The following is a 27916-nucleotide window of genomic DNA, read 5'->3' on the forward strand; positions in this document are numbered from 1 at the left end:
GTGTGTGTGTGTGTGTGTGTGTGTGGTTGTTAAGCGCTACAATTTGTGCAGACTTTTCCAGCACAATTCTAACACCTGATTAAAGTTGATTAGCTGGGAGTAACCCTGCTCAACCTGTTCCTCTCCAGAGTCAGATGTGGGGAACACTGCTGTTGTAGAAAGCTTTCCTCTGTTTGTGTTTGGCAGAAAAAAAATAGAGGGTATTTCATCTAATTGTGCTGTAAAGAGACTATCGATCCTCTCTGTCCTCTGCCGTGCCTGTCGGCCATCACAAGCAATACTGACTGCCCTGTGAGTGTTTGTGCCCGTGTAAGTGTGTGTGTGCAGCATTAGTTGATATTGGAACAGGTGTCTTTTCTCATAGATTAACATGAGAAAGGTGCCCTCTGTATTACCATACGAGACAACAGTGACACACACATGGGAAACCTGTCACTGTCACACCTGTTCACACACCTGTACACACACCTGGCTCTGGGAATTACATTGATTTGATTTATTTCAGTAGACAATAAGTAATGAATCTTTTATAAAGCTGTCTTTGTATTGTATTGTCTAGGGAATCAGCCCCCACCCTGGATGGGTGCTGTTCTAATGTCACCCCTCTGTGTATGGGTGTTCCAATGTCCCCCCTCTGTGTATGGGTGTTCTAATGTCCCCCCTCTGTGTATGGGTGTTCTAATGTCACCCCTCTGTGTATGGGTGTTCCAATGTTCCCCCTCTGTGTATGGGTGTTCTAATGTCACCCCTCTGTGTATGGGTGTTCTAATGTCCCCCCTCGGTGTATGGGTGTTCTAATGTCCCCCCTCGGTGTATGGGTGTTTGTTAGAGGAATTCTAAATTCCTATATGTTTTGTAGCCAAAACCAAAGTCGCACTCTCTCTATTTCATTAATAAGTTGTACATTTATTAATTATGCATGAAATAGATCAGGACCAGTCTTATAAGTCAGGTAACAGCGTTTAATTCAAGAGAGTACTCCAGAAAAATACAAAGAACCTTACATTTTAAAGAGAGGACATAAAATGACGTCATCAGTTTCTCACACCCTCTCCGATCCACACAATACCGCAGTGTCTTCAGGTCTGGAGATTGTCTTCTACTCCCCTCATAAAACAAACATTCCAATCTGTCTAAAAGATATACTTTTCTCCACTAATGGAACATCAAACAAACATTCTTATCTGTCTGAAAAGATATATGCCCTCCTTCTCCCTTTCCCGCAAGGTACAGACAATTCATTTGTTTTACTTACATTTTCAGTAACAGCTTAACCAAGAACCCATACATTTCATACCATAACATAATAGAATTAAAATAAATGGTTCTAATTTAAATGTATACATAATTAATCATTTCAACTATAATTTCCTCCAACAGTGTTCTAATGTCCCCCCTCTGTGTATGGGTGTCCTAATGTCCCCCCTCTGTGTATGGGTGTTCTAATGTACCCCCTCTGTGTATGGGTGCTGTTCTAATGTCCCCCATCTGTGTATGGGTGCTGTTCTAATGTCCCCCATCTGTGTATGGGTGTTTTAATGTCCCCTCTGTGTATGGGTGCTGTTCTAATGTCCCCCCTCTGTGTATGGGTGCTGTTTTAATGTCCCCCATCTGTGTATGGGCGCTGTTCTAATGTCCCCCCTCTGTGTATGGGTGCTGTTTTAATGTCCCCCATCTGTGTATGGGTGCTGTTCTAATGTCCCCCCTCTGTGTATGGGTGCTGTTTTAATGTCCCCCATCTGTGTATGGGTGCTGTTCTAATGTCCCCCATCTGTGTATGGGTGTTCTCATATCCCCCCTCTGTGTATGGGTGTTTTAATGTCCCCTCTGTGTATGGGTGCTGTTCTAATGTCCCCCCTCTGTGTATGGGTGTTCTCATATCCCCCTCTGTGTATGGGTGCTGTTCCAATGTCCCCCTCTGTGTATGGGTGCTGTTCTAATGTCCCCCTCTGTGTATGGGTGCTGTTCTAATGTCCCCTCTGTGTATGGGTGCTGTTCTAATGTCCCCCTCTGTGTATGGGTGCTGTTCTAATGACCCCCTCTGTGTATGGGTGTTCTAATGTCCCCCTCTGTGTATGGATGTTCTAACATCCCCCTCTGTGTATGGGTGTTCTAATGTCCCCCTCTGTGTATGGGTGTTCTAACATCCCCCTCTGTGTATGGGTGTTCTAATGTCCCCCATCTGTGTATGGGTGTTCTCATATCCCCCTCTGTGTATGGGTGTTTTAATGTCCCCTCTGTGTATGGGTGCTGTTCTAATGTCCCCCTCTGTGTATGGGTGTTCTCATATCCCCCTCTGTGTATGGGTGCTGTTCCAATGTCCCCCTCTGTGTATGGGTGCTGTTCTAATGTCCCCCTCTGTGTATGGGTGCTGTTCTAATGTCCCCTCTGTGTATGGGTGCTGTTCTAATGTCCCCCTCTGTGTATGGGTGCTGTTCTAATGTCCCCCTCTGTGTATGGGTGTTCTAATGTCCCCCTCTGTGTATGGGTGTTCTAATGTCCCCCTCTGTGTATGGGTGTTCTAATGTCACCCCTCTGTGTATGGGTGTTCTAACATCCCCCCTCTGTGTATGGGTGTTCTAACGTCCCCCCTCTGTGTATGGGTGTTCTAATGTCCCCCCTCTGTGTATGGGTGTTCATTGTCCCCCCTCTGTGTATGGGTGTTCTAATGTCCCCCCTCTGTGTATGGGTGCTGTTCTAATGTCCCCCCTCTGTGTATGGGTGCTGTTCTAATGTCCCCCTCTGTGTATGGGTGCTGTTCTAATGTCCCCCCTCTGTGTATGGGTGTTCTAATGTCCCCCCTCTGTGTATGGGTGTTCTAATATCCCCCCTCTGTGTATGGGTGTCCTAATGTCCCCCCTCTGTGTATGGGTGTTCTAATGTACCCCCTCTGTGTATGGGTGCTGTTCTAATGTCCCCCATCTGTGTATGGGTGCTGTTCTAATGTCCCCCATCTGTGTATGGGTGTTTTAATGTCCCCTCTGTGTATGGGTGCTGTTCTAATGTCCCCCCTCTATGTATGGGTGCTGTTTTAATGTCCCCCATCTGTGTATGGGTGCTGTTCTAATGTCCCCCCTCTGTGTATGGGTGCTGTTTTAATGTCCCCCATCTGTGTATGGGTGCTGTTCTAATGTCCCCCATCTGTGTATGGGTGTTCTCATATCCCCCCTCTGTGTATGGGTGTTTTAATGTCCCCTCTGTGTATGGGTGCTGTTCTAATGTCCCCCCTCTGTGTATGGGTGTTCTCATATCCCCCCTCTGTGTATGGGTGCTGTTCCAATGTCCCCCCTCTGTGTATGGGTGCTGTTCTAATGTCCCCCCTCTGTGTATGGGTGCTGTTCTAATGTCCCCTCTGTGTATGGGTGCTGTTCTAATGTCCCCCCTCTGTGTATGGGTGCTGTTCTAATGACCCCCTCTGTGTATGGGTGTTCTAACATCCCCCCTCTGTGTATGGGTGTTCTAATGTCCCCCCTCTGTGTATGGGTGTTCTAATGTCCCCCCTCTGTGTATGGGTGTTCTAATGTCCCCCCTCTGTGTATGGGTGTTCTAATGTCACCCCTCTGTGTATGGGTGTTCTAACATCCCCCCTCTGTGTATGGGTGTTCTAACGTCCCCCCTCTGTGTATGGGTGTTCATTGTCCCCCTCTATGTATGGGTGTTCTAATGTCCCCCTCTGTGTATGGGTGTTCTAATATCCCCCTCTGTGTATGGGTGCTGTTCTAATGTCCCCCCTCTGTGTATGGGTGCTGTTCTAATGTCCCCCCTCTGTGTATGGGTGCTGTTCTAATGTCCCCCCTCTGTGTATGGGTGTTCTAATGTCCCCCCTCTGTGTATGGGTGTCTAATGCCCCCCCTCTGTGTATGGGTGTTCTAATGTCCCCCCTCTGTGTATGGGTGTTCTAATGTCCCCCCTCTGTGTATGGGTGTTCTAATGCCCCCCTCTGTGTATGGGTGTTCTAATGTCCCCCCTCTGTGTATGGGTGTTCTAATATCCCCCCTCTGTGTATGGGTGTTCTAATATCCCCCCTCTGTGTATGGGTGTTCTAATGTCCCCCTCTGTGTATGGGTGTTCTAATGTCCCCCTCTGTGTATGGGTGTTCTAATGTCCCCCCTCTGTGTATGGGTGTTCTAATGTCCCCCCTCTGTGTATGGGTGTTCTAATGTCCCCCCTCTGTGTATGGGTGTTCTAATGTCCCCCCTCTGTGTATGGGTGTTCTAATGTCCCCCCTCTGTGTATGGGTGTTCTAATATCCCCCCTCTGTGTATGGGTGTTCTAATGTCCCCCCTCTGTGTATGGGTGTTCTAATATCCCCCCTCTGTGTATGGGTGTTCTAATGTCCCCCCTCTGTGTATGGATGTTCTAACATCCCCCCTCTGTGTATGGGTGTTCTAATGTCCCCCCTCTGTGTATGGGTGTTCTAACATCCCCCCTCTGTGTATGGGTGTTCTAATGTCCCCCTCTGTGTATGGGTGTTCTAATGTCCCCCCTCTGTGTATGGGTGTTCTAACATCCCCCCTCTGTGTATGGGTGTTCTAACATCCCCCCTCTGTGTATGGATGTTCTAATGTCACCCCTCTGTGTATGGATGTTCTAACATCCCCCCTCTGTGTATGGGTGTTCTAATGTCACCCCTCTGTGTATGGATGTTCTAACATCCCCCTCTGTGTATGGGTGTTCTAACATCCCCCCTCTGTGTATGGGTGTTCTAATGTCCCCCCTCTGTGTATGGGTGTTCTAACATCCCCCCTCTGTGTATGGGTGTTCTAATGTCCCCCCTCTGTGTATGGGTGTTCTAACATCCCCCCTCTGTGTATGGGTGTTCTAATGTCCCCCCTCTGTGTATGGGTGTTCTAATGTCACCCCTCTGTGTTTCTCAGGGATATGGTGGGTCAGTTGAAGAGGTGTGTGTGTGCCGGTCTACCTCCCTCAGAGATGCATGAGAAACACAGGAGCAGCCTTGCAGCACCCCTCCCACCCCACAGACGAGGTCTGTCTCTCTTTCTGTGTGTCTGTGTGTCTGTGTGTCTGTGTGTCTGTGTGTCTGTGTGCTTACGTTTGTGCGTGTAAGCTTTCACACTGTCAAGCAGTGAGGCTGGTTGGGGATGAGCAGAGAAGGAGGGTGTGGAGGTGTCAGAGGAGGGTGTGGAGGTGTCAGAGGAGGGTGTGGAGGTGTCAGAGGAGGGTGTGGAGGTGTCAGACAAGGAGGACGGTGTGGCGGTGTCAGAGGAGGGTGTGGAGGTGTCAGAGGAGGAGGGTGTGGAGGTGTCAGAGGAGGGTGTGGAGGTGTCAGAGGAGGGTGTGGAGGTGTCAGAGGAGGAGGACGGTGTGGCGGTGTCAGGGGAGGGTGGGGAGGTGTCAGAGGAGGGTGTGGAAGTGTCAGAGGAGGAGGGTGTGGAGGTGTCAGAGGAGGGTGTGGAGGTGTCAGAGGAGGGTGTGGAGGTGTCCGAGGAGGGTGAGGAGGGTGTGGAGGTGTCAGAGGAGGAGGAGGGTGTGGAGGTGTCAGAGGAAGAGGAAGGTGTGGAGGTGTCAGAGGAAGAAAGGATGAAGAGAAAATAGGGAACAAGAGATTATTACGGATGGAGCTGTGGAACAACATGGGAGCAAGAGAGAGGGAATGTTCGAGAGAGAGAGAGAGTGGGGGGGATAAGGAGAGGGAGATGAAAATGGACCAGCAGAGAGAGGGAGGCTCAAATGAAACAACAGAATCTAATGTTACATTAGATCTCACTCTCTCTCTCGCTCTCTCTCTCGCTCTCTCTCTCTCACTCTCTCTCGCTCTCTCTCTCGCTCTCTCTCTCTCACTCTCTCGCTCTCACTCACTCTCTCTCTCACTCTCTCGCTCTCTCTCTCTCTCTCTCTCTCTCTCTCTCTCTCTCTCTCTCTCTCTCTCTCTCTCTCTCTCTTCTCTCGCTCTCTCTCTCTCTCTCTCTCTCTCTCTCTCTCTCTCTCTCTCTCTCTCTCTCTCTCTCTCTCTTCTCTCGCGCTCTCTCGCTCTCTCTCACTCTCTCTCTCAGCTGTGGTAATTCCTCTCCTGGACCAGGAACAAGGAGTTGTCATCTCAGTCTTACTGGTGAGTGCCACACACAAACCCAGACCGACATATTGTGGCGGAGCTGGTCTGAAGATCTAAAGCATTACAATCATCGGCCAATTTCTACTCATTCCTCCTCTCACTATCAATATATCGTTTTCTCTTTCCCCCCATCTCTTTCTCTCTGAGAGCTTCATTAGTCATTGTGTTGGCCTCTAGGGGTCTCTGCTCTACTCCACTGTCACAAATCCCCCTAGGGGTCAGAGGTTAGGGTTCAGCATGCTGCATTCCCAGCGGTCCCAGGTCACACACAAATGTACGCACACACACACACACACACACACACACACACACACACACACACACACACACACACACACACACACACACACACACACACACACACACACACACACACACACACACACACACACACACACACACACACACACACACACACGAGGAGCCGAGGAGCTCACCTTTAAGTGGTAGTTCATCTTTAAACAGCTAAAAGTCTGGTGGATACACACAGATGTGTCACGTGTCTCTAACAGGCAATGCTCTGCTCTGTCATAGGTGGGCTGTAAACCGCTGAGTGATCAAGACGAACAACACCTCAACACTCTGGAGAAACATGTAAGAAACACACCCAAAGAATAATACCCACAGAGACACCCACAGAATAATACCCACAGAGACACCCACAGAATAATACCCACAGAGACACCCACAGAATAATACCCACAGAGACACCCACAGAATAATACCCACAGAGACACCCACAGAATAATACCCACAGAGACACCCACAGAATAATACCCACAGAGACACCCACAGAATAATACCCACAGAGACACCCAAAGAATAATACCCACAGAGACACCCAGAGAATAATACCCACAGAGACACCCACAGAATAATACCTGCAGAGACACCCACAGAATAATACCTGCAGAGACACCCACAGAATAATACCCACAGAGACACCCACAGAATAATACCCACAGAGACACCCACAGAATAATACCCACAGAATAATACCCACAGAGACACCCACATAATAATAACCACAGAGACTCCCACAGAATGATACCCACAGAGACACCCACAGAATAATACCCACAGAGACACCCACAGAATAATACCCACAAAGACACCCACAGAGACACACCCACAGAGACATCCACACAGAGACACACCCACAGAGACATCCACACAGAGACACACCCACAGAGACACACCCACAGAGACACACCCACAGAGACATCCACACAGAGACACACCCACAGAGACATCCACACAGAGACATACCCACAGAGACACACCCACAGAGACATCCACACAGAGACACACCCACAGAGACACACCCATAGAGACATCCACACAGAGACACACCCACAGAGACACACCCACAGAGACACACCCATAGAGACATCCACACAGAGACACACCCACAGAGACATCCACACAGAGACACACCCACAGAGACACACCCACAGAGACATCCACACAGAGACACACCCACAGAGACATCCACACAGAGACATACCCACAGAGACACACCCACAGAGACATCCACACAGAGACACACCCACAGAGACACACCCATAGAGACATCCACACAGAGACACACCCACAGAGACACACCCATAGAGACATCCTCACAGAGACACACCCACAGAGACATCCACACAGAGACATCCACACAGAGACATACCCACAGAGACACACCCACAGAGACATCCACAGAGAGACACACCCACAGAGACACACCCACAGAGACACACCCACAGAGACATACACACAGAGACACACCCACAGAGACACACCACAGAGACACACCCACAGAGACATCCACACAGAGACATCCACACAGAGACACACCCACAGAGACACACCCACAGAGACATCCACACACAGATTGGTCTGTTTTATTGGTCAGTTTTATTGGTCTGTTTTATAACTGTGTAGTAATAGGATGGATTTTAAGGCTCCAGTCCCCTGACGCGCATCTATCTATCTATCTGTCTGTCTGTCTGTCTGTCTGTCTGTCTGTCTGTCTGTCTGTCTGTCTGTCTGTCTGTCTGTCTGTCTGTCTGTCTGTCTGTCTGTCTGTCTGTCTGTGCGTGTGTGCTGTCTGTGTGTGCGTGTGTGTGCGTGTGTGTGTGTGTGTGTGTGTGTGTGCGTGCGTGTGTGCTCGTGTGCGTGCGTGCGTGTGTGCTCGTGTGCGTGTGTAGGCAGCTGTAGCGTGTAGGAGGGTACGAACCCTGCAGTCGGCCATTCAGAAGTCTCTCGTCAGCCTGCCACCGATCCAGCCCCACAATGCACTGCTCCGGCCCGACCCCACAGACTACTGTGACCTGGACCGCAAGATTCTACAGCTGTGTGGTACACACACACACACACACACACACACACACACACACACACACACACACACACACACACACACACACACACACACACACACACACACACACACACACACACACACACTTCTCTCTTGGGTCATATGACAGTAATGCAGAAGAACGGTATGAATAAAAGTCTATGAATTTAGATTGGATGCATCTGTCAAAAGAGGGATGAATCTGTGAACCACAACAGGAGTGTGAAAACAGGGTAAATACTGTCTTTTCCAGTTTTGATAAAACGCTGCCTAGAAACTCATGCATTATAAAACTGACTAGCTGTTGCCAAAGATTACTGCTGTATATACTGTGTATATATATACACAGTGTATATATATACACAGTGGGGCAAAAAAGTATTTAGTCAGCCACCAATTGTGCAAGTTCTCCCACACACCAAAAGATGAGAGGCCTGTAATTTTCATCATAGGTACACTTCAACTCTGACAGACAAAATTAGGGGAAAAATCCAGAAAATCACATTGATGTTTCCATATATATATATATTTGATACACTGCCTATTTTGCAGGTTTTCCTACTTACAAAGCATGTAGAGGTCTGTAATTTTTTATCATAGGTACACTTCTAAAACAAAAATCCAGAAAATCACATTATATGATTTTTAAGTAATTAATTTGCATTTTATTGCATGACATAAGTATTTGATCACCTACCAACCAGTAAGAATTCCGGCTCTCACAGACCTGTTAGTTTTTCTTTAAGAAGCCCTCCTGTTCTCCACTCATTACCTGTATTAACTGCACCTGTTTGAACTCGTTACCTGTATAAAAGACACCTGTCCACACACTCAATCAAACAGACTCCAACCTCTCCACAATGGCCAAGACCAGAGAGCACAAGGCTGGGATGGGCTACAGGACAATAGGCGAGCAGCTTAGTGAGAAGGCAACAACTGTTGGCGCAATTATTAGAAAATGGAAAAAGTTCAAGATGACGGTCAATCACCCTCAGTCTGGGGCTCCATGCAAGATCTCACCTCGTGGGGCATCAATGATCATGAGGAAGGTGAGGGATCAGCCCAGAATGACACGGCAGGACCTGGTCAATGACCTGAAGAGAGCTGGGACCACAGTCTCAAAGATTAAAATCCTGCAGCACACGCAAGTTCCCCCTGCTCAAGCCAGCGCATGTCCAGGCCCGTCTGAAGTTTGCCAATGACCATCTGGATGATCCAGAGGAGGAATGGGAGAAGGTCATGTGGTCTCATGTGGTCTCAAGATCCTGGAGTGGCCTAGCCAGTCTCCAGACCTGAACCCAATAGAAAATCTTTGGAGGGAGCTGAAAGTCCATATTGCCCAGCGACAGCCCCGAAACCTGAAGGATCTGGAGAAGGTCTGTATGGAGGAGTGGGCCAAAATCCCTGCTGCAGTGTGGTGCAAACCTGGTCAAAAACTACAGGAAACTTATGATCTCTGTAATTGCAAACAAAGATTTTTGTACCAAATATTAAGTTCTGCTTTTCTGATGTATCAAATACCTATGTCATGCAATAAAATGCAAATTAATTACTTAAAAATCATACAATGTGATTTTCTCACAGTTGAAGTGTACCTATGATAAAAGTTACAGACCTCTACATGCTTTGTAAGTAGGAAAACCTGCAAAATCGGCAGTGTATCAAATACTTGTTCTCCCCACTGTATATACATACAGTCAATGTCAGAAGTTTACATACTCTTAGGTTGGAGTCATTAAAACTAGTTTACATACTCTTAGGATGGAGTCATTAAAACTAGTTTACATACTCTTAGGTTGGAGTCATTAAAACTAGTTTACATACTCTTAGGTTGGAGTCATTAAAACTAGTTTACATACTCTTAGGTTGGAGTCATTAAAACTAGTTTACATACTCTTAGGTTGGAGTCATTAAAACTAGTTTACATACTCTTAGGTTGGAGTCATTAAAACTAGTTTACATACTCTTAGGTTGGAGTCATTAAAACTAGTTTACATACTCTTAGGTTGGAGTCATTAAAACTAGTTTACATACTCTTAGGTTGGAGTCATTAAAACTAGTTTACATACTCTTAGGTTGGAGTCATTAACTAGTTTACATACTCTTAGGTTGGAGTCATTAAAACTAGTTTACATACTCTTAGGTTGGAGTCATTAAAACTAGTTTACATACTCTTAGGTTGGAGTCATTAAAACTAGTTTACATACTCTTAGGTTGAGTCATTAAGTCAGTTTAAAACTAGTTTACATACTCTTAGGTTGGAGTCATTAAAACTAGTTTACTAGTTTACATACTCTTAGGTTAGTTTACATACTCTTAGGTTGGAGTCATTAAAACTAGTTTACATACTCTTAGGTTGGAGTCATTAAAACTAGTTTACATACTCTTAGGTTGGAGTCATTAAAACTAGTTTACATACTCTTAGGTTGGAGTCATTAAAACTAGTTTACATACTCTTAGGTTGGAGTCATTAAAACTAGTTTACATACTCTTAGGTTGGAGTCATTAAAACTAGTTTACATACTCTTAGGTTGGAGTCATTAAAACTAGTTTACATACTCTTAGGTTGGAGTCATTAAAACTTGTTTTTCAACCACTCTACAAATTTCTTGTTAACAAACTATACTTTTGGCAAGTCAGTTAGGACATCTACTTTGTGCACGACACAAGTCATTTTTCCAACAATTGTTTACAGACAGATTATTTCACTTATAATTCACTTCATCCCAATTCCAGTGGGTCAGAAGTTTACATACACTGACTTGACTGTGCCTTTAAACAGCTTGGAAAATTGCAGAAAATTATGTCATGGCTTTAGAAGCTTCTGATAGGCTGATAGGCATAATTTGAATCAATTGGAGGTGTACCTGTGGATGTATTTCAAGGCCTACCTTCAAACTCAGTGCCTCTGCTTGACATCATAGGAAAATCAAAAGAAATCAGCCAAAAAATGTGTAGACCTCCATAAGTCTGGTTCATCCTTGGGAGCAATTTCCAAATGCCTGAAGGTACCACGTTCATCTGTACAAAAAATAGAACGCAAGTATAAACACCATGGGACCATACAGCCGTCACAGCGCTCAGGAAGGAGACACGTTCTGTCTCCTAGAGTTGAACGTACTTTGGTGTGAAAAGTGCAAATCAATCCCAGAACAACAGCAAAGGACCCTGTGAAGATGCTGGAGGAAACAAGTACAAAAGTATCTACATCCACAGTAAAACGAGTCCTGTATCGACATAACCTGAAAGGCCGCTCAGCAAGGAAGAAGCCACTGCTCCAAAACCGCCATAAAAAAGCCAGACTACGGTTTTCAACTGCACATGGGGACAAAGATCGTACTTTTTGGAGAAATGACCTCTGGTCTGATGAGGACCAGAGGACATTTGGCCATAATGACCATCGTTATGTTTGGAGGAAAAAGAGGGAGGCTTGCAAGCCGAAAAACACCATTCCAACTGTGAAGCACAGGGGTGGCAGCATCATGTTGTGGGGGTGCTTTATTGCAGGAGGGACTGGTGCACTTCACAAAATAGATGGCATCAAGAGGAGGAAAATTACGTGGATATATTGAAGCAACATCTCAAGACATCGGTCAGGAAGGTAAAGCTTGGTCGCAAATGGGTCCTTCAAATGGACAATGACTCCAAGCATGCTTCGAAAGTTGTGGCAAAATGGCTTAAGGACAACAAAGTCAAGGTATTGGAGTGGCCATCACAAAGCCCTGACCTCAATCCTATAGAAAATGTGTGGGCAGAACTGAAAAAGCGTGTGCGAGCAAGGAGGCCTACAAACCTGACTCAGTTACACCAGCTCTGTCAGGAGGAATGGGCCAAAATTCACCCAACTTACTGTGGGAAGCTGGTGGAAGGCTACCCGAAATGTTTGACCCAAGTTAAACAATTTAAAGGCAATGCTACCAAATACTAATTGTGTATATGTAAACTTCTGACCCACTGGGATATGTGATGAAATAAATAAATGCTGAAATAAATAATTCTCTCTACTATTATTCTGACATGTCACATTCTTAAAACAAAGTGGTGATCCTAACTGACCTAAGACATGGAATTTGCGGTGGAGTGCACAGTGGAATTTACAAGGATTAAATGTCATTCATTGTGAAAACTTAGTTTAAATGTATTTGGCTAAAGTGTTTGTAAACTTCCGACTTCAACTGTATATACTGTATATATACACACACAGACACACACACACCCTCTATTGCTCTCTTTTCCTTCTTCCCTCATTCCACTTCTCCTCTGTATAATTATGTCTCTCCATCAGTGGTCAGGACCACACTCTCCTTCTCTTCTCTGTCTTGTCTTCATTTTTAGTCTCAGGATTCTAACCCTCTGTCTCTTCTGTCCAACCCTAACCCTCCCTGGTTGCTTCTCTGTCCCACTTCATTCATTCTTTCCTTTCTTCCTTGCTTTATTACACATTTCCTCTCATCATTCTTCATTTAAAAAAAATCTGTAACCCCCCTCTGTCTCTCTCTGTCTCTCTGACTCTCTCTCGCCTTCTGTCTCTCTCTGTCTCTCTCTGTCTCTCTCTGTCTCTCTGACTCTCTCTGTCTCTCCCTCTGTCTCTCTCTGTCTCTCTGACTCTCTCTGTCTCTCCCTCTGTCTCTCTCTGTCTCTCTGACTCTCTCTGTCTCTCCCTCTGTCTCTCTCTGTCTCTCTGTCTCTCTCTGTCTCTCTCTCTGACTCTCTCTCGCCTTCTGTCTCTCTCTGTCTCTCTGACTCTCTCTGTCTCTCTCTGTCTCTCTCTCCCTGACTCTCTCTCGCCTTCTGTCTCTCTGTCTCTCTCTGTCTCTCTCTGTCTCTCTCTCTCTGACTCTCTCTCACCTTCTGTCTCTCTCTGTCTCTCTGACTCTCTCTCGCCTTCTGTCTCTCTCTGTCTCTCTGACTCACTCTCGCCCTCTCTCTCTCTCTGTCTCTCTGACTCTCTCTCACCTTCTGTCTCTCTCTCTGTCTCTCTGACTCTCTCTCACCTTCTGTCTCTCTCTCTCTCTGACTCACTCTCGCCTTCTGTCTCTCTCTGTCTCTCTGACTCTCTCTCACCTTCTGTCTCTCTCTCAATTCAATTCAAGGGCTTTATTGGCATGGGAAACATGTGTTAACATTGCCAAAGCAAGTGAGGTGGACAACATACAAAGTGAATATATAAAGTGAAAAACAACAAAAATTAACAGTAAACATTACACATACAGAAGTTTAAAAACAGTAAAGACATTACAAATGTCATATTATATATATATATATATATACAATGTACAAATAGTTAAAGGACACAAGATAAAATGAATAAGCATAAATATGGGTTGTATTTACAATGGTGTTTGTTCTCTCTCTCTCTGACTCTCTCTCACCTTCTGTCTCTCTCTCTCTCTCTGACTCTCTCTCACCTTCTGTCTCTCTCTCTCTGACTCTCTCTCACCTTCTGTCTCTCTCTCTCTGACTCTCTCTCACCTTCTGTCTCTTTCTCTCTCTGACTATCTCTCGCCTTCTGTCTCTCTCTGACTCACTCTCGCCTTCTGTCTCTCTCTCTGTCTCTCTCTGACTCTGTCTCGCCTTCTGTCTCTCTCTCTCTCTCTCTTTCTCTGACTCTCTCTGTCTCTCCCTCTGTCTTTCTCTCTGACTCTCTCGCCTTCTGTCTCTCTTTCTGTCTCTCTCTGACTCTCTCTCTGTCTCTCTCTCTCTCTGTCTCTCTCTTACTCTCTCTCTGTCTCTCTCTTACTCTCTCTCACCTGTCTCTCTCTCTGTCTCTCTCTCTCTGTCTCTCTCTGACTCTCTCTCTCTCTCTCTCTCTCTGTCTCTCTCTGACTCTCTCTGTCTCTCTCTCTCTCTCTCTCTCTCTCTCTCTCTCTCTCTCTCTCTCTCTCTCTCTCTCTCTCTCTCTCTCTCTCTCTCTCTCTCTCTCTCTCTCTCTCTCTCTCTCTCTCTCTCAGGTGAGCTGTATGACCTTGATGCAACTACTCTTCAGCTCAAAGTAATCAATTACGTAAGTACTGTAGATGTCATACCTATCCCTGTACACATGAAGTCACACACACTATCCTTTCGTCTTACACTCTATTCCAAACATATACAATTTTGTCGACTATTTGGTTTTTACAAATAACCATTAAACTCAAATTAAATTAAGTAATTGTTTTGAACATACTCAGATACTCAGATATTTAGAGAAATTGCCGATGTCCGAATACCCGTTGTTGCGTTCTAAATTGTAGACATTTGAGTATGTGAAAAATAAAGTTTTAGGTGAATTTTCCAAAATTGAGTATGCTATAATAACTGCCAGGATGTCATACTCATTTTGAATGAGTAGTGGGCAACACAATGGAATGAGTTGCCCACTATTGAGGAAGAGAAGTGTATTTCCAGACACACGTTTGTCTGACAACAGCTGATAATCAGCTGAGGTGAAACACGCTGTTCCAAAATTAACAAATGCCGGGAATCAACGCAAATATGAAACTTTTATTTAACCAGGAAAAGACCCTTGAGGTTAGAAACCAATTTTTGGAGGGAGGCCTGGCAAGAGGTCAGCAGGAAATAGTCAGCTTGTACACACAACACAAGCACACAATACATTAAAAACAATCACAGTTACACATTAGATGAGTCATTATCAGTAGGCTGAGACTAGTATGCTGTTATTAATTAGTGCAGTACACTCTAAATAGTATGTGGTACTATTATAACAGGGAATGCAGTTGAAATAAGTAGTAGGCTGGCGATATTTCAGACATGGTGTAAAGGCTGTTTAAATAAGAGGACCAAGGTGCAGCGTGGTACGTGTTCATGATTCTTTAATAGAACTGAACACGAGAACAAAAAACAACAACGCGGCACAACGAAACAGTTCTGTCTGATGGAGAGACACAAAACAGTTCTGTCTGATGGAGAGACACAAAACAGTTCTGTCTGGTGTAGAGACACAAAACAGTTCTGTCTGATGGAGAGACACAAAACAGTTCTGTCTGATGGAGAGACACAAAACAGTTCTGTCTGATGGAGACACAAAACAGTTCTGTCTGATGGAGAGACACAAAACAGTTCTGTCTGATGGAGACACAAAACAGTTCTGTCTGTTCTGTGGAGAGACACAAAACAGTTCTGTCTGATGGAGAGACACAAAACAGTTCTGTCTGATGGAGAGACACAAAACAGTTCTGTCTGGTGTAGAGACACAAAACAGTTCTGTCTGATGGAGAGACACAAAACAGTTCTGTCTGATGGAGAGACACAAAACAGTTCTGTCTGATGGAGACACAAAACAGTTCTGTCTGATGGAGAGACACAAAACAGTTCTGTCTGGTGGAGAGACACAAAACAGTTCTGTCTGGTGTAGAGACACAAAACAGTTCTGTCTGGTGTAGAGACACAAAACAGTTCTGTCTGGTGTAGAGACACAAAACAGTTCTGTCTGGTGTAGAGACACAAAACAGTTCTGTCTGGTGGAGAGACACAAAACAGTTCTGTCTGGTGGAGAGACACAAAACAGTTCTGTCTGGTGGAGAGACACAAAACAGTTCTGTCTGGTGTAGAGACACAAAACAGTTCTGTCTGGTGTAGAGACACAAAACAGTTCTGTCTGGTGTAGAGACACAAAACAGTTCTGTCTGGTGTAGACAGACAAAACAGTTTGTCTGGTGTAGAGACACAAAACAGTTCTGTCTGGTGTAGAGAGAGACACAAAACAGTTCTTCTGTCTGTTCTGTCTGGTGTAGAGACACAAAACAGTTCTGTCTGGTGGAGAGACACAAAACAGTTCTGTCTGGTGTAGACACAAAACAGTTCTGTCTGGTGTAGAGACACAAAACAGTTCTGTCTGGTGTAGAGACACAAAACAGTTCTGTCTGGTGTAGAGACACAAAACAGTTCTGTCTGGTGTAGAGACACAAAACAGTTCTGTCTGGTGTAGAGACACAAAACAGTTCTGTCTGGTGTAGAGACACAAAACAGTTCTGTCTGGTGTAGAGACACAAAACAGTTTCTGTCTGTCTGGTGAGACACAAAACAGAGACACAAAACAGTTCTGTCTGGTGGAGAGACACAAAACAGTTCTGTCTGGTGGAGACACAAAACAGTTCTGTCTGGTGTAGAGACACAAAACAGTTCTGTCTGGTGTAGAGACACAAAACAGTTCTGTCTGGTGTAGAGACACAAAACAGTTCTGTCTGGTGTAGAGACACAAAACAGTTCTGTCTGGTGGAGAGACACAAAACAGTTCTGTCTGGTGTAGAGACACAAAACAGTTCTGTCTGGTGTAGAGACACAAAACAGTTCTGTCTGGTGTAGAGACACAAAACAGTTCTGTCTGGTGTAGAGACACAAAACAGTTCTGTCTGGTGTAGAGACACAAAACAGTTCTGTCTGGTGTAGAGACACAAAACTGTCTGGTGGAGTTCTGTCTGGTGGAGAGACACAAAACAGTTCTGTCTGGTGAGAGACACAAAACAGTTCTGTCTGGTGGACACACAAAAGAGACACAAAACAGTTCTGTCTGGTGTAGACACAAAACAGTTCTGTCTGGTGGAGAGACACAAAACAGTTCTGTCTGGTGGAGAGACACAAAACAGTTCTGTCTGGTGTAGAGACACAAAACAGTTCTGTCTGGTGTAGAGACACAAAACAGTTCTGTCTGGTGTAGAGACACAAAACAGTTCTGTCTGGTGGAGAGACACAAAACAGTTCTGTCTGGTGTAGAGACACAAAACAGTTCTGTCTGGTGTAGACACACAAAACCGTTCTGTCTGGTGAGAGACACAAAACAGTTCTGTCTGGTGTAGAGACACAAAACAGTTCTGTCTGGTGGAGAGACACAAAACAGTTCTGTCTGGTGGAGAGACACAAAACAGTTCTGTCTGGTGTAGAGACACAAAACAGTTCTGTCTGGTGGAGAGACACAAAACAGTTCTGTCTGGTGGAGAGACACAACAAAACAGTTCTGTCTGGTGGAGAGACACAAAACAGTTCTGTCTGGTGTAGAGACACAAAACAGTTCTGTCTGGTGTAGAGACACAAAACAGTTTCTGTTCTGTCTGGTGGAGAGACACAAAACAGTTCTGTCTGGTGGAGACAGTTCTGTCTGGTGTAGAGACACAAAACAGTTCTGTCTGGTGGAGTAGACACACAAAACAGTTCTGTCTGGTGGAGAGACACAAAACAGTTCTGTCTGGTGTAGAGACACAAAACAGTTCTGTCTGGTGTAGACACACAAAACAGTTCTGTCTGGTGTAGAGACACAAAACAGTTCTGTCTGGTGTAGAGACACAAAACAGTTCTGTCTGGTGGAGAGACACAAAACAGTTCTGTCTGGTGTAGAGACACAAAACAGTTCTGTCTGGTGGAGAGACACAAAACAGTTCTGTCTGGTGTAGAGACACAAAACAGTTCTGTCTGGTGGAGAGACACAAAACAGTTCTGTCTGGTGTAGAGACACAAAACAGTTCTGTCTGGTGTAGAGACACAAAACAGTTCTGTCTGGTGGAGACACAAAACAGTTCTGTCTGGTGGAGAGACACAAAACAGTTCTGTCTGGTGTAGAGACACAAAACAGTTCTGTCTGGTGTAGAGACACACAAAACAGTTCTGTCTGGTGGAGAGACACAAAACAGTTCTGTCTGGTGTAGACACACAAAAGAGACACAAAACAGTTCTGTCTGGTGGAGAGACACAAAACAGTTCTGTCTGGTGTAGAGACACACAAAACAGTTCTGTCTGGTGGAGAGACACAAAACAGTTCTGTCTGGTGTAGAGACACAAAACAGTTCTGTCTGGTGTAGAGACACAAAACAGTTCTGTCTGGTGTAGAGACACACAAAACAGTTCTGTCTGGTGTAGAGACACAAAACAGTTCTGTCTGGTGTAGAGACACAAAACAGTTCTGTCTGGTGTAGAGACACAAAACAGTTCTGTCTGGTGTAGAGACACAAAACAGTTCTGTCTGGTGTAGAGACACACAAAACCGTTCTGCCTGGTGTAGACACACAAAAACAGTTCTGTCTGGTGTAGACACACAAAACAGTTCTGTCTGGTGTAGAGACACAAAACAGTTCTGTCTGGTGGAGAGACACAAAACAGTTCTGTCTGGTGTAGAGACACAAAACAGTTCTGTCTGGTGTAGAGACACAAAACAGTTCTGTCTGGTGTAGAGACACAAAACAGTTCTGTCTGGTGGAGAGACACAAAACAGTTCTGTCTGGTGTAGAGACACAAAACAGTTCTGTCTGGTGGAGAGACACAAAACAGTTCTGTCTGGTGGAGAGACACAAAACAGTTCTGTCTGGTGGAGAGACACAAAACAGTTCTGTCTGGTGGAGAGACACAAAACAGTTCTGTCTGGTGGAGAGACACAAAACAGTTCTGTCTGGTGGAGAGACACAAAACAGTTCTGTCTGGTGTAGAGACACAAAACAGTTCTGTCTGGTGTAGAGACACAAAACAGTTCTGTCTGGTGTAGAGACACAAAACAGTTCTGTCTGGTGGAGAGACACAAAACAGTTCTGTCTGGTGTAGACACAAAACAGTTCTGTCTGGTGTAGAGACACAAAACAGAGACACAAAACAGTTCTGTCTGGTGTAGAGACACAAAACAGTTCTGTCTGGTGTAGAGACACAAAACAGTTCTGTCTGGTGTAGAGACACAAACAGTTCTGTCTGGTGTAGACACAAAACAGTTCTGTCTGGTGTAGAGACACAAAACAGTTCTGTCTGGTGTAGACACACAAAACAGTTCTGTCTGGTGTAGAGACACAAAACAGTTCTGTCTGGTGGAGACACAAAACAGTTCTGTCTGGTGTAGAGACACAAAACAGTTCTGTCTGGTGTAGAGACACAAAACAGTTCTGTCTGGTGTAGAGACACAAAACAGTTCTGTCTGGTGTAGAGACACAAAACAGTTCTGTCTGGTGGAGAGACACAAAACAGTTCTGTCTGGTGGAGACACAAAACAGTTCTGTCTGGTGGAGAGACACACAAAACAGTTCTGTCTGGTGTAGAGACACAAAACAGTTCTGTCTGGTGTAGAGACACAAAACAGTTCTGTCTGGTGTAGAGACACAAAACAGTTCTGTCTGGTGGAGAGACACAAAACAGTTCTGTCTGGTGGAGAGACACAAAACAGTTCTGTCTGGTGTAGAGACACAAAACAGTCTCTGTGGAGACACACAAAACAGTTCTGTCTGTGGAGACACAAAACAGTTCTGTCTGGTGGAGACACAAAACAGACACACAAAACAGTTCTGTCTGGTGTAGAGACACAAAACAGTTCTGTCTGGTGTAGAGACACAAAACAGTTCTGTCTGGTGTAGAGACACAAAACAGTTCTGTCTGGTGGAGACACACAAAACAGTTCTGTCTGGTGGAGAGACACAAAACAGTTCTGTCTGGTGTAGAGACACAAAACAGTTCTGTCTGGTGTAGAGACACAAAACAGTTCTGTCTGGTGTAGAGACACAAAACCGTTCTGTCTGGTGTAGAGACACACAAAACCGTTCTGTCTGGTGTAGACACACAAAACAGTTCTGTCTGGTGTAGACACACAAAACAGTTCTGTCTGGTGTAGACACACAAAACAGTTCTGTCTGGTGTAGACACACAAAACAGTTCTGTCTGGTGTAGAGACACAAAACAGTTCTGTCTGGTGTAGAGACACAAAACAGTTCTGTCTGGTGTAGACACACAAAACAGTTCTGTCTGGTGTAGACACACAAAACAGTTCTGTCTGGTGTAGACACACAAAACAGTTCTGTCTGGTGTAGACACACAAAACAGTTCTGTCTGGTGTAGACACACAAAACAGTTCTGTCTGGTGTAGACACACAAAACAGTTCTGTCTGGTGTAGAGACACAAAACAGTTCTGTCTGGTGAGAGACACACAAAACAGTTCTGTCTGGTGGAGAGACACAAAACAGTTCTGTCTGGTGTAGACACACAAAACAGTTCTGTCTGGTGTAGAGACACAAAACAGTTCTGTCTGGTGTAGACACACAAAACAGTTCTGTCTGGTGTAGACACACAAAACATTTCTGTCTGGTGTAGACACACAAAACAGTTCTGTCTGGTGTAGAGACACAAAACAGTTCTGTCTGGTGTAGACACACAAAACAGTTCTGTCTGGTGTAGAGACACAAAACCGTTCTGTCTGGTGTAGACACACAAAACCGTTCTGTCTGGTGTAGAGACACAAAACCGTTCTGTCTGGTGTAGACACACAAAACAGTTCTGTCTGGTGTAGAGACACAAAACCGTTCTGTCTGGTGTAGACACACAAAACAGTTCTGTCTGGTGTAGAGACACAAAACCGTTCTGTCTGGTGTAGACACACAAAACAGTTCTGTCTGGTGTAGAGACACAAAACCGTTCTGTCTGGTGTAGAGACACAAAACAGTTCTGTCTGGTGTAGAGACACAAAACCGTTCTGTCTGGTGTAGACACACAAAACAGTTCTGTCTGGTGTAGACACACAAAACCGTTCTGTCTGGTGTAGACACACAAAACCGTTCTGTCTGGTGTAGACACACAAAACAGTTCTGTCTGGTGGAGAGACACAAAACAGTTCTGTCTGGTGTAGAGACACAAAACAGTTCTGTCTGGTGTAGAGACACACAAAACAGTTATGTCTGGTGTAGAGACACAAAACAGTTCTGTCTGGTGGAGAGACACACAAAACAGTTATGTCTGGTGTAGACACACAAAACCGTTCTGTCTGGTGTAGACACACAAAACAGTTCTGTCTGGTGTAGAGACACAAAACAGTTCTGTCTGGTGTAGAGACACAAAACAGTTCTGTCTGGTGTAGAGACACACAAAACAGTTCTGTCTGGTGGAGAGACACAAAACAGTTCTGTCTGGTGGAGAGACACAAAACAGTTATGTCTGGTGTAGACACACAAAACCGTTCTGTCTGGTGTAGACACACAAAACAGTTCTGTCTGGTGTAGACACACAAAACCGTTCTGTCTGGTGTAGACACACAAAACAGTTCTGTCTGGTGTAGACACACAAAACAGTTCTGTCTGGTGTAGACACAAAACAGTTCTGTCTGGTGTAGAGACACAAAACAGTTCTGTCTGGTGGAGAGACACAAAACAGTTCTGTCTGGTGTAGAGACACAAAACAGTTCTGTCTGGTGTAGAGACACAAAACAGTTCTGTCTGGTGGAGAGACACAAAACAGTTCTGTCTGGTGGAGAGACACAAAACAGTTCTGTCTGGTGGAGAGACACACAAAACAGTTATATCTGGTGGAGAGACACAAAACAGTTCTGTCTGGTGGAGAGACACAAAACAGTTCTGTCTGGTGGAGAGACACAAAACCGTTCTGTCTGGTGTAGAGACACAAAACAGTTCTGTCTGGTGTAGAGACACAAAACAGTTCTGACTGGTGTAGACACACAAAACAGTTCTGTCTGGTGTAGACACAAAACAGTTCTGTCTGGTGGAGAGACACAAAACAGTTCTGTCTGGTGTAGAGACACAAAACAGTTCTGTCTGGTGTAGAGACACACAAAACAGTTCTGTCTGGTGGAGACACACAAAACAGTTCTGTCTGGTGTAGACACACAAAACCGTTCTGTCTGGTGTAGACACACAAAACAGTTCTGTCTGGTGTAGACACACAAAACAGTTCTGTCTGGTGTAGACACACAAAACAGTTCTGTCTGGTGTAGACACACAAAACAGTTCTGTCTGGTGTAGACACACAAAACAGTTCTGTCTGGTGTAGACACACAAAACAGTTCTGGCTGGTGTAGAGACACACAAAACAGTTCTGTCTGGTGTAGAGACACACAAAACAGTGCTGTCTGGTGTAGAGACACAAAACAGTTCTGTCTGGTGTAGAGACACACAAAACCGTTCTGTCTGGTGTAGACACACAAAACCGTTCTGTCTGGTGTAGACACACAAAACCGTTCTGTCTGGTGGAGACACACAAAACCGTTCTGTCTGGTGTAGAGACACAAAACCGTTCTGTCTGGTGTAGACACACAAAACAGTTCTGTCTGGTGTAGAGACACAAAACCGTTCTGTCTGGTGTAGAGACACAAAACAGTTCTGTCTGGTGTAGAGACACAAAACAGTTCTGTCTGGTGTAGACACACAAAACAGTTCTGTCTGGTGTAGAGACACAAAACAGTTCTGTCTGGTGTAGAGACACAAAACAGTTCTGTCTGGTGTAGAGACACAAAACCGTTCTGTCTGGTGTAGACACACAAAACAGTTCTGTCTGGTGTAGACACACAAAACAGTTCTGTCTGGTGTAGACACACAAAACAGTTCTGTCTGGTGTAGACACAAAACAGTTCTGTCTGGTGGAGAGACACAAAACAGTTCTGTCTGGTGTAGAGACACAAAACAGTTCTGTCTGGTGTAGAGACACACAAAACAGTTCTGTCTGGTGGAGAGACACAAAACAGTTCTGTCTGGTGGAGAGACACACAAAACAGTTCTGTCTGGTGTAGAGACACAAAACAGTTCTGTCTGGTGTAGAGACACAAAACAGTTCTGTCTGGTGGAGAGACACAAAACAGTTCTGTCTGGTGGAGAGACACAAAACAGTTCTGTCTGGTGGAGAGACACAAAACAGTTCTGTCTGGTGGAGAGACACAAAACAGTTCTGTCTGGTGGAGAGACACAAAACAGTTCTGTCTGGTGTAGAGACACAAAACAGTTCTGTCTGGTGTAGAGACACAAAACAGTTCTGTCTGGTGTAGACACACAAAACAGTTCTGTCTGGTGGAGAGACACAAAACAGTTCTGTCTGGTGGAGAGACACAAAACCGTTCTGTCTGGTGTAGAGACACACAAAACAGTTCTGTCTGGTGTAGAGACACACAAAACAGTTCTGTCTGGTGGAGAGACACAAAACCGTTCTGTCTGGTGTAGAGACACAAAACAGTTCTGTCTGGTGTAGAGACACAAAACAGTTCTGTCTGGTGTAGAGACACACAAAACAGTTCTGTCTGGTGGAGAGACACAAAACAGTTCTGTCTGGTGGAGAGACACAAAACCGTTCTGTCTGGTGTAGAGACACAAAACAGTTCTGTCTGGTGGAGAGACACAAAACCGTTCTGTCTGGTGTAGAGACACAAAACAGTTCTGTCTGGTGTAGAGACACAAAACAGTTCTGTCTGGTGTAGAGACACAAAACAGTTCTGTCTGGTGTAGACACACAAAACAGTTCTGTCTGGTGTAGAGACACACAAAACAGTTCTGTCTGGTGTAGAGACACAAAACCGTTCTGTCTGGTGTAGAGACACACAAAACAGTTCTGTCTGGTGTAGAGACACAAAACAGTTCTGTCTGGTGTAGAGACACAAAACCGTTCTGTCTGGTGTAGAGACACACAAAACAGTTCTGTCTGGTGTAGACACACAAAACAGTTCTGTCTGGTGTAGAGACACAAAACCGTTCTGTCTGGTGTAGAGACACAAAACAGTTCTGTCTGGTGTAGAGACACAAAACAGTTCTGTCTGGTGTAGACACACAAAACAGTTCTGTCTGGTGTAGAGACACAAAACCGTTCTGTCTGGTGTAGAGACACAAAACAGTTCTGTCTGGTGTAGAGACACAAAACAGTTCTGTCTGGTGTAGACACACAAAACCGTTCTGTCTGGTGTAGACACACAAAACAGAAAATAACTACCCACAAACACCAGGTGGGAAAAGGCTGCCTAAGTATGGTTCTCAATCAGAGACAACAATAGACAGCTGCCTCTGATTGGGAACCACACCCGGCCAAACACACAGAAATAGAAAACAGAACGCCCACCCGAAATCACGCCCTGAACAAACCAAAATAGAGACATACAAGGATCTCTAAGGTGTCAGGGCGTGACACATGGACAGTATTTTACATGCCAGATACTCAAATACACATGTATTTGAACCCAGGTCTGATAGACTGATGGAATTCTATTCCACATCAGGTAACAGTATAATTGGTTTGATGTAAGCAGTAGAATCAGATTTAAAAAGCAGGTAAAAATACACCTTATAGAACAGCAGGGACTGTGAAGTAACACAAACACACACACACACTGACACACACACACACACTGACATACACACACACACACTGACACACACACACACACACTGACACACTGACACACACACAAACACACACACACACACACACACACACACACACACACACACACACACACACACACACACACACACACACACACACACACACACACACACTGACGCACACACTGACACACACACACGCACAGTTTGATGTGTATGCTATATGGCTGTGTTAGAGTTAGAGATGTGGACAGCAGGGTTAGAGATGTGGACAACAGAGTTAGAGATGTGATCAGCAGAGTTAGAGAGATGTGATCAGCATGGTTAGAGAGATGTGGACAGCAGAGTTAGAGAGATGTGGACAGCAGAGCTAGAGAGATGTGGACAGCAGAGTTAGAGATGTGATCAGCAGAGTTAGAGAAATGTGGACAGCAGGGTTAGAGATGTGATCAGCAGAGTTAGAGAGATGTGGACAGCATAGTTATTGGGATGTGGACAGCAGAGTTAGAGAGATGTGGACAGCAGAGTTAGAGAGGTGTGGACAGCAGAGTTAGAGAGGTGTGGACAGCAGAGTTAGAGATGTGATCAGCAGAGTTAGAGATGTGATTAGCAGAGTTAGAGATGTGATTAGCAGAGTTAGAGAGGTGTGGACAGCAGAGTTATGAGATGTGGACAGCAGAGTTAGAGATGTGATCAGCAGAGTTAGAGAGATGTGATCAGCAGAGTTAGAGAGATGTGGACAGCATAGTTATAGGGATGTGGACAGCAGAGTTAGAGAGATGTGGACAGCAGAGTTATGAGATGTGGACAGCAGAGTTAGAGAGATGTGGACAGCAGAGTTATGAGATGTGGACAGCAGAGTTAGAGATGTGATCAGCAGAGTTAGAGAGATGTGATCAGCAGAGTTAGAGAGATGTGGACAGCATAGTTATAGGGATGTGGACAGCAGAGTTAGAGATGTGATCAGCAGAGTTAGATATGTGATCAGCAGAGTTAGAGAGATGTGGACAGCAGAGTTAGAGATGTGATCAGCAGAGTTAGAGATGTGGACAGCAGAGTTATGAGATGTGGACAGCAGAGTTAGAGAGATGTGGACAGCAGAGTTAGAGATGTGATCAGCAGAGTTAGAGATGTGATCAGCATAGTTATAGGGATGTGGACAGCAGAGTTAGAGATGTGATCAGCAGAGTTAGAGATGTGACAGCAGAGTTAGAGCAGATGTGATCAGCAGAGTTAGATCAGAGATGTGGACAGCAGAGTTAGAGATGTGATCAGCAGAGTTAGAGAGGTGTGGACAGCAGAGTTATGAGATGTGGACAGCAGAGTTAGAGATTTGATCAGCAGAGTTAGAGATGTGATCAGCAGAGTTAGAGAGATGTGGACAGCAGAGTTATGAGATGTGGACAGCAGAGTTAGAGAGATGTGGACAGCAGCGTTAGAGATGTGATCAGCAGAGTTAGAGATATGTGGACAGCAGGGTTAGAGATGTGATCAGCAGAGTTAGAGAGATGTGGACAGCATAGTTATAGGGATGTGGACAGCAGGGTTAGAGAGATGTGGACAGCAGAGTTAGATAGGTGTGGACAGCAGAGTTAGAGATGTGATCAGCAGAGTTAGAGATGTGATCAGCCGAGTTAGAGAGATGTGGACAGCAGGGTAAGAGTGATGTGGACAGCAGAGTTGGAGATGTGATCAGCAGAGTTAGAGATGTAATCAGCAGAGTTAGAGATGTGATCAGCAGAGTTAGAGATGTGATCAGCAGAGTTAGAGAGATGTGGACAGCAGTGTAAGAGTGATGTGGACAGCAGAGTTAGAGAGATGTGGACAGCAGAGTTCGAGATGTGATCAGCAGAGTTCGAGAGATGTGGACAGCAGATTTAGAGAGATGTGGACAGCAGAGTTAGAGAGATGTGGACAGCAGAGTTAGAGAGATGTGGACAGCAGAGTTAGAGATGTGATCAGCAGAGTTAGAGATGTGATCAGCAGAGTTAGAGATGTGATCAGCAGAGTTAGAGAGATGTGATCAGCAGAGTTAGAGATGTGATCAGCCGATTTAGAGAGATGTGGACAGCAGGGTTAGAGAGATGTGGACAGAATACATCCACAGTTATTTAAAACTGGGTGGACCAAGGCAGGCACGGGTGGACGGATGGATTTCTGATTAAGAGACTCTGCTTTGATGGACAGACTGATATAATGAAATATTGGTGTATTGAAGAGATCATGTGTATATATTATTAGTCATGTATTGATGAGACAATGTATATATTATTAGTAATGTATTGATGAGATAATGTATATATTATAAGTCATGTAATGCTGAGATAATGTGTATATATTATTAGGCATGTATTGATGAGATAATGTGTATATATTATTAGTCATGTATTGATGAGATAATGTATATATTATTAGTCATGTATTGATGAGATAATGTGTATATATTATTAGTCATGTATTGATGAGACAATGTATATATTATTAGTCATGTATTGATGAGATAATGTATATATTATTAGTCATGTAATGCTGAGATAATGTGTATATATTATTAGTCATGTATTGATGAGATAATGTATATATTATTAGTCATGTATTGATGAGACAGTGTATATATTATTAGTCATGTATTGATGAGATAATGTATATATTATTCGTCATGTATTGATGAGATAATGTGTATATATTATTAGTCATGTATTGATGAGACAGTGTATATATTATTAGTCATGTATTGATGAGACAGTGTATATATTATTAGTCATGTATTGATGAGATAATGTATATATTATTTGTCATGTATTGATGAGATAATGTATATATTATTAGTCATGTATTGATGAGATCATGTGTATATATTATTAGTCATGTATTGATGAGACAGTGTATATATTATTAGTCATGTATTGATGAGACAGTGTATATATTATTAGTCATGTATTGATGAGATAATGTATATATTATTTGTCATGTATTGATGAGATAATGTATATATTATTAGTCATGTATTGATGAGATCATGTGTATATATTATTAGTCATGTATTGATGAGACAGTGTATATATTATTAGTCTTGTATTGATGAGATCATGTGTATATATTATTAGTCATGTATTGATGAGACAGTGTATATATAATTAGTCATGTTTTGATGAGATAATGTATATATTATTAGTCATGTATTGATGAGATAATGTGTATATATTATTAGTCATGTATTGATGAGACAGTGTATATATTATTAATAATGTATTGATGAGATAATGTATATATTATTTGTCATGTATTGATGAGATCATGTATATATTATTAGTCATGTATTGATGAGATAATGTGTATATATTATTAGTCATGTATTGATGAGATAATGTGTATATATTATTAGTCATGTATTGATGAGACAGTGTATATATTATTAATCATGTATTGATGAGATAATGTATATATTA

The 27916-nt window shown here is 44.1% G+C and overlaps 1 protein-coding gene across 1 annotated transcript in view; it reads left to right on the plus strand.

The window, feature by feature from the left end:
* Positions 1–27916, plus strand: part of LOC118377553 (cGMP-dependent 3',5'-cyclic phosphodiesterase-like) — a 63797-nt gene that overhangs the window by 4343 nt on the left and 31538 nt on the right. The window contains exons 3-7 of the mRNA XM_052468896.1: positions 4878–4987; positions 6015–6070; positions 6608–6667; positions 8269–8419; positions 14372–14424. Coding sequence (XP_052324856.1) covers positions 4878–4987; positions 6015–6070; positions 6608–6667; positions 8269–8419; positions 14372–14424 — 430 coding nt within the window. The remainder of the gene's footprint in view (positions 1–4877; positions 4988–6014; positions 6071–6607; positions 6668–8268; positions 8420–14371; positions 14425–27916) is intronic.

Source organism: Oncorhynchus keta, chromosome 18, assembly GCF_023373465.1.
Source record: "Oncorhynchus keta strain PuntledgeMale-10-30-2019 chromosome 18, Oket_V2, whole genome shotgun sequence".
NCBI lineage: Eukaryota > Metazoa > Chordata > Actinopteri > Salmoniformes > Salmonidae > Oncorhynchus > Oncorhynchus keta.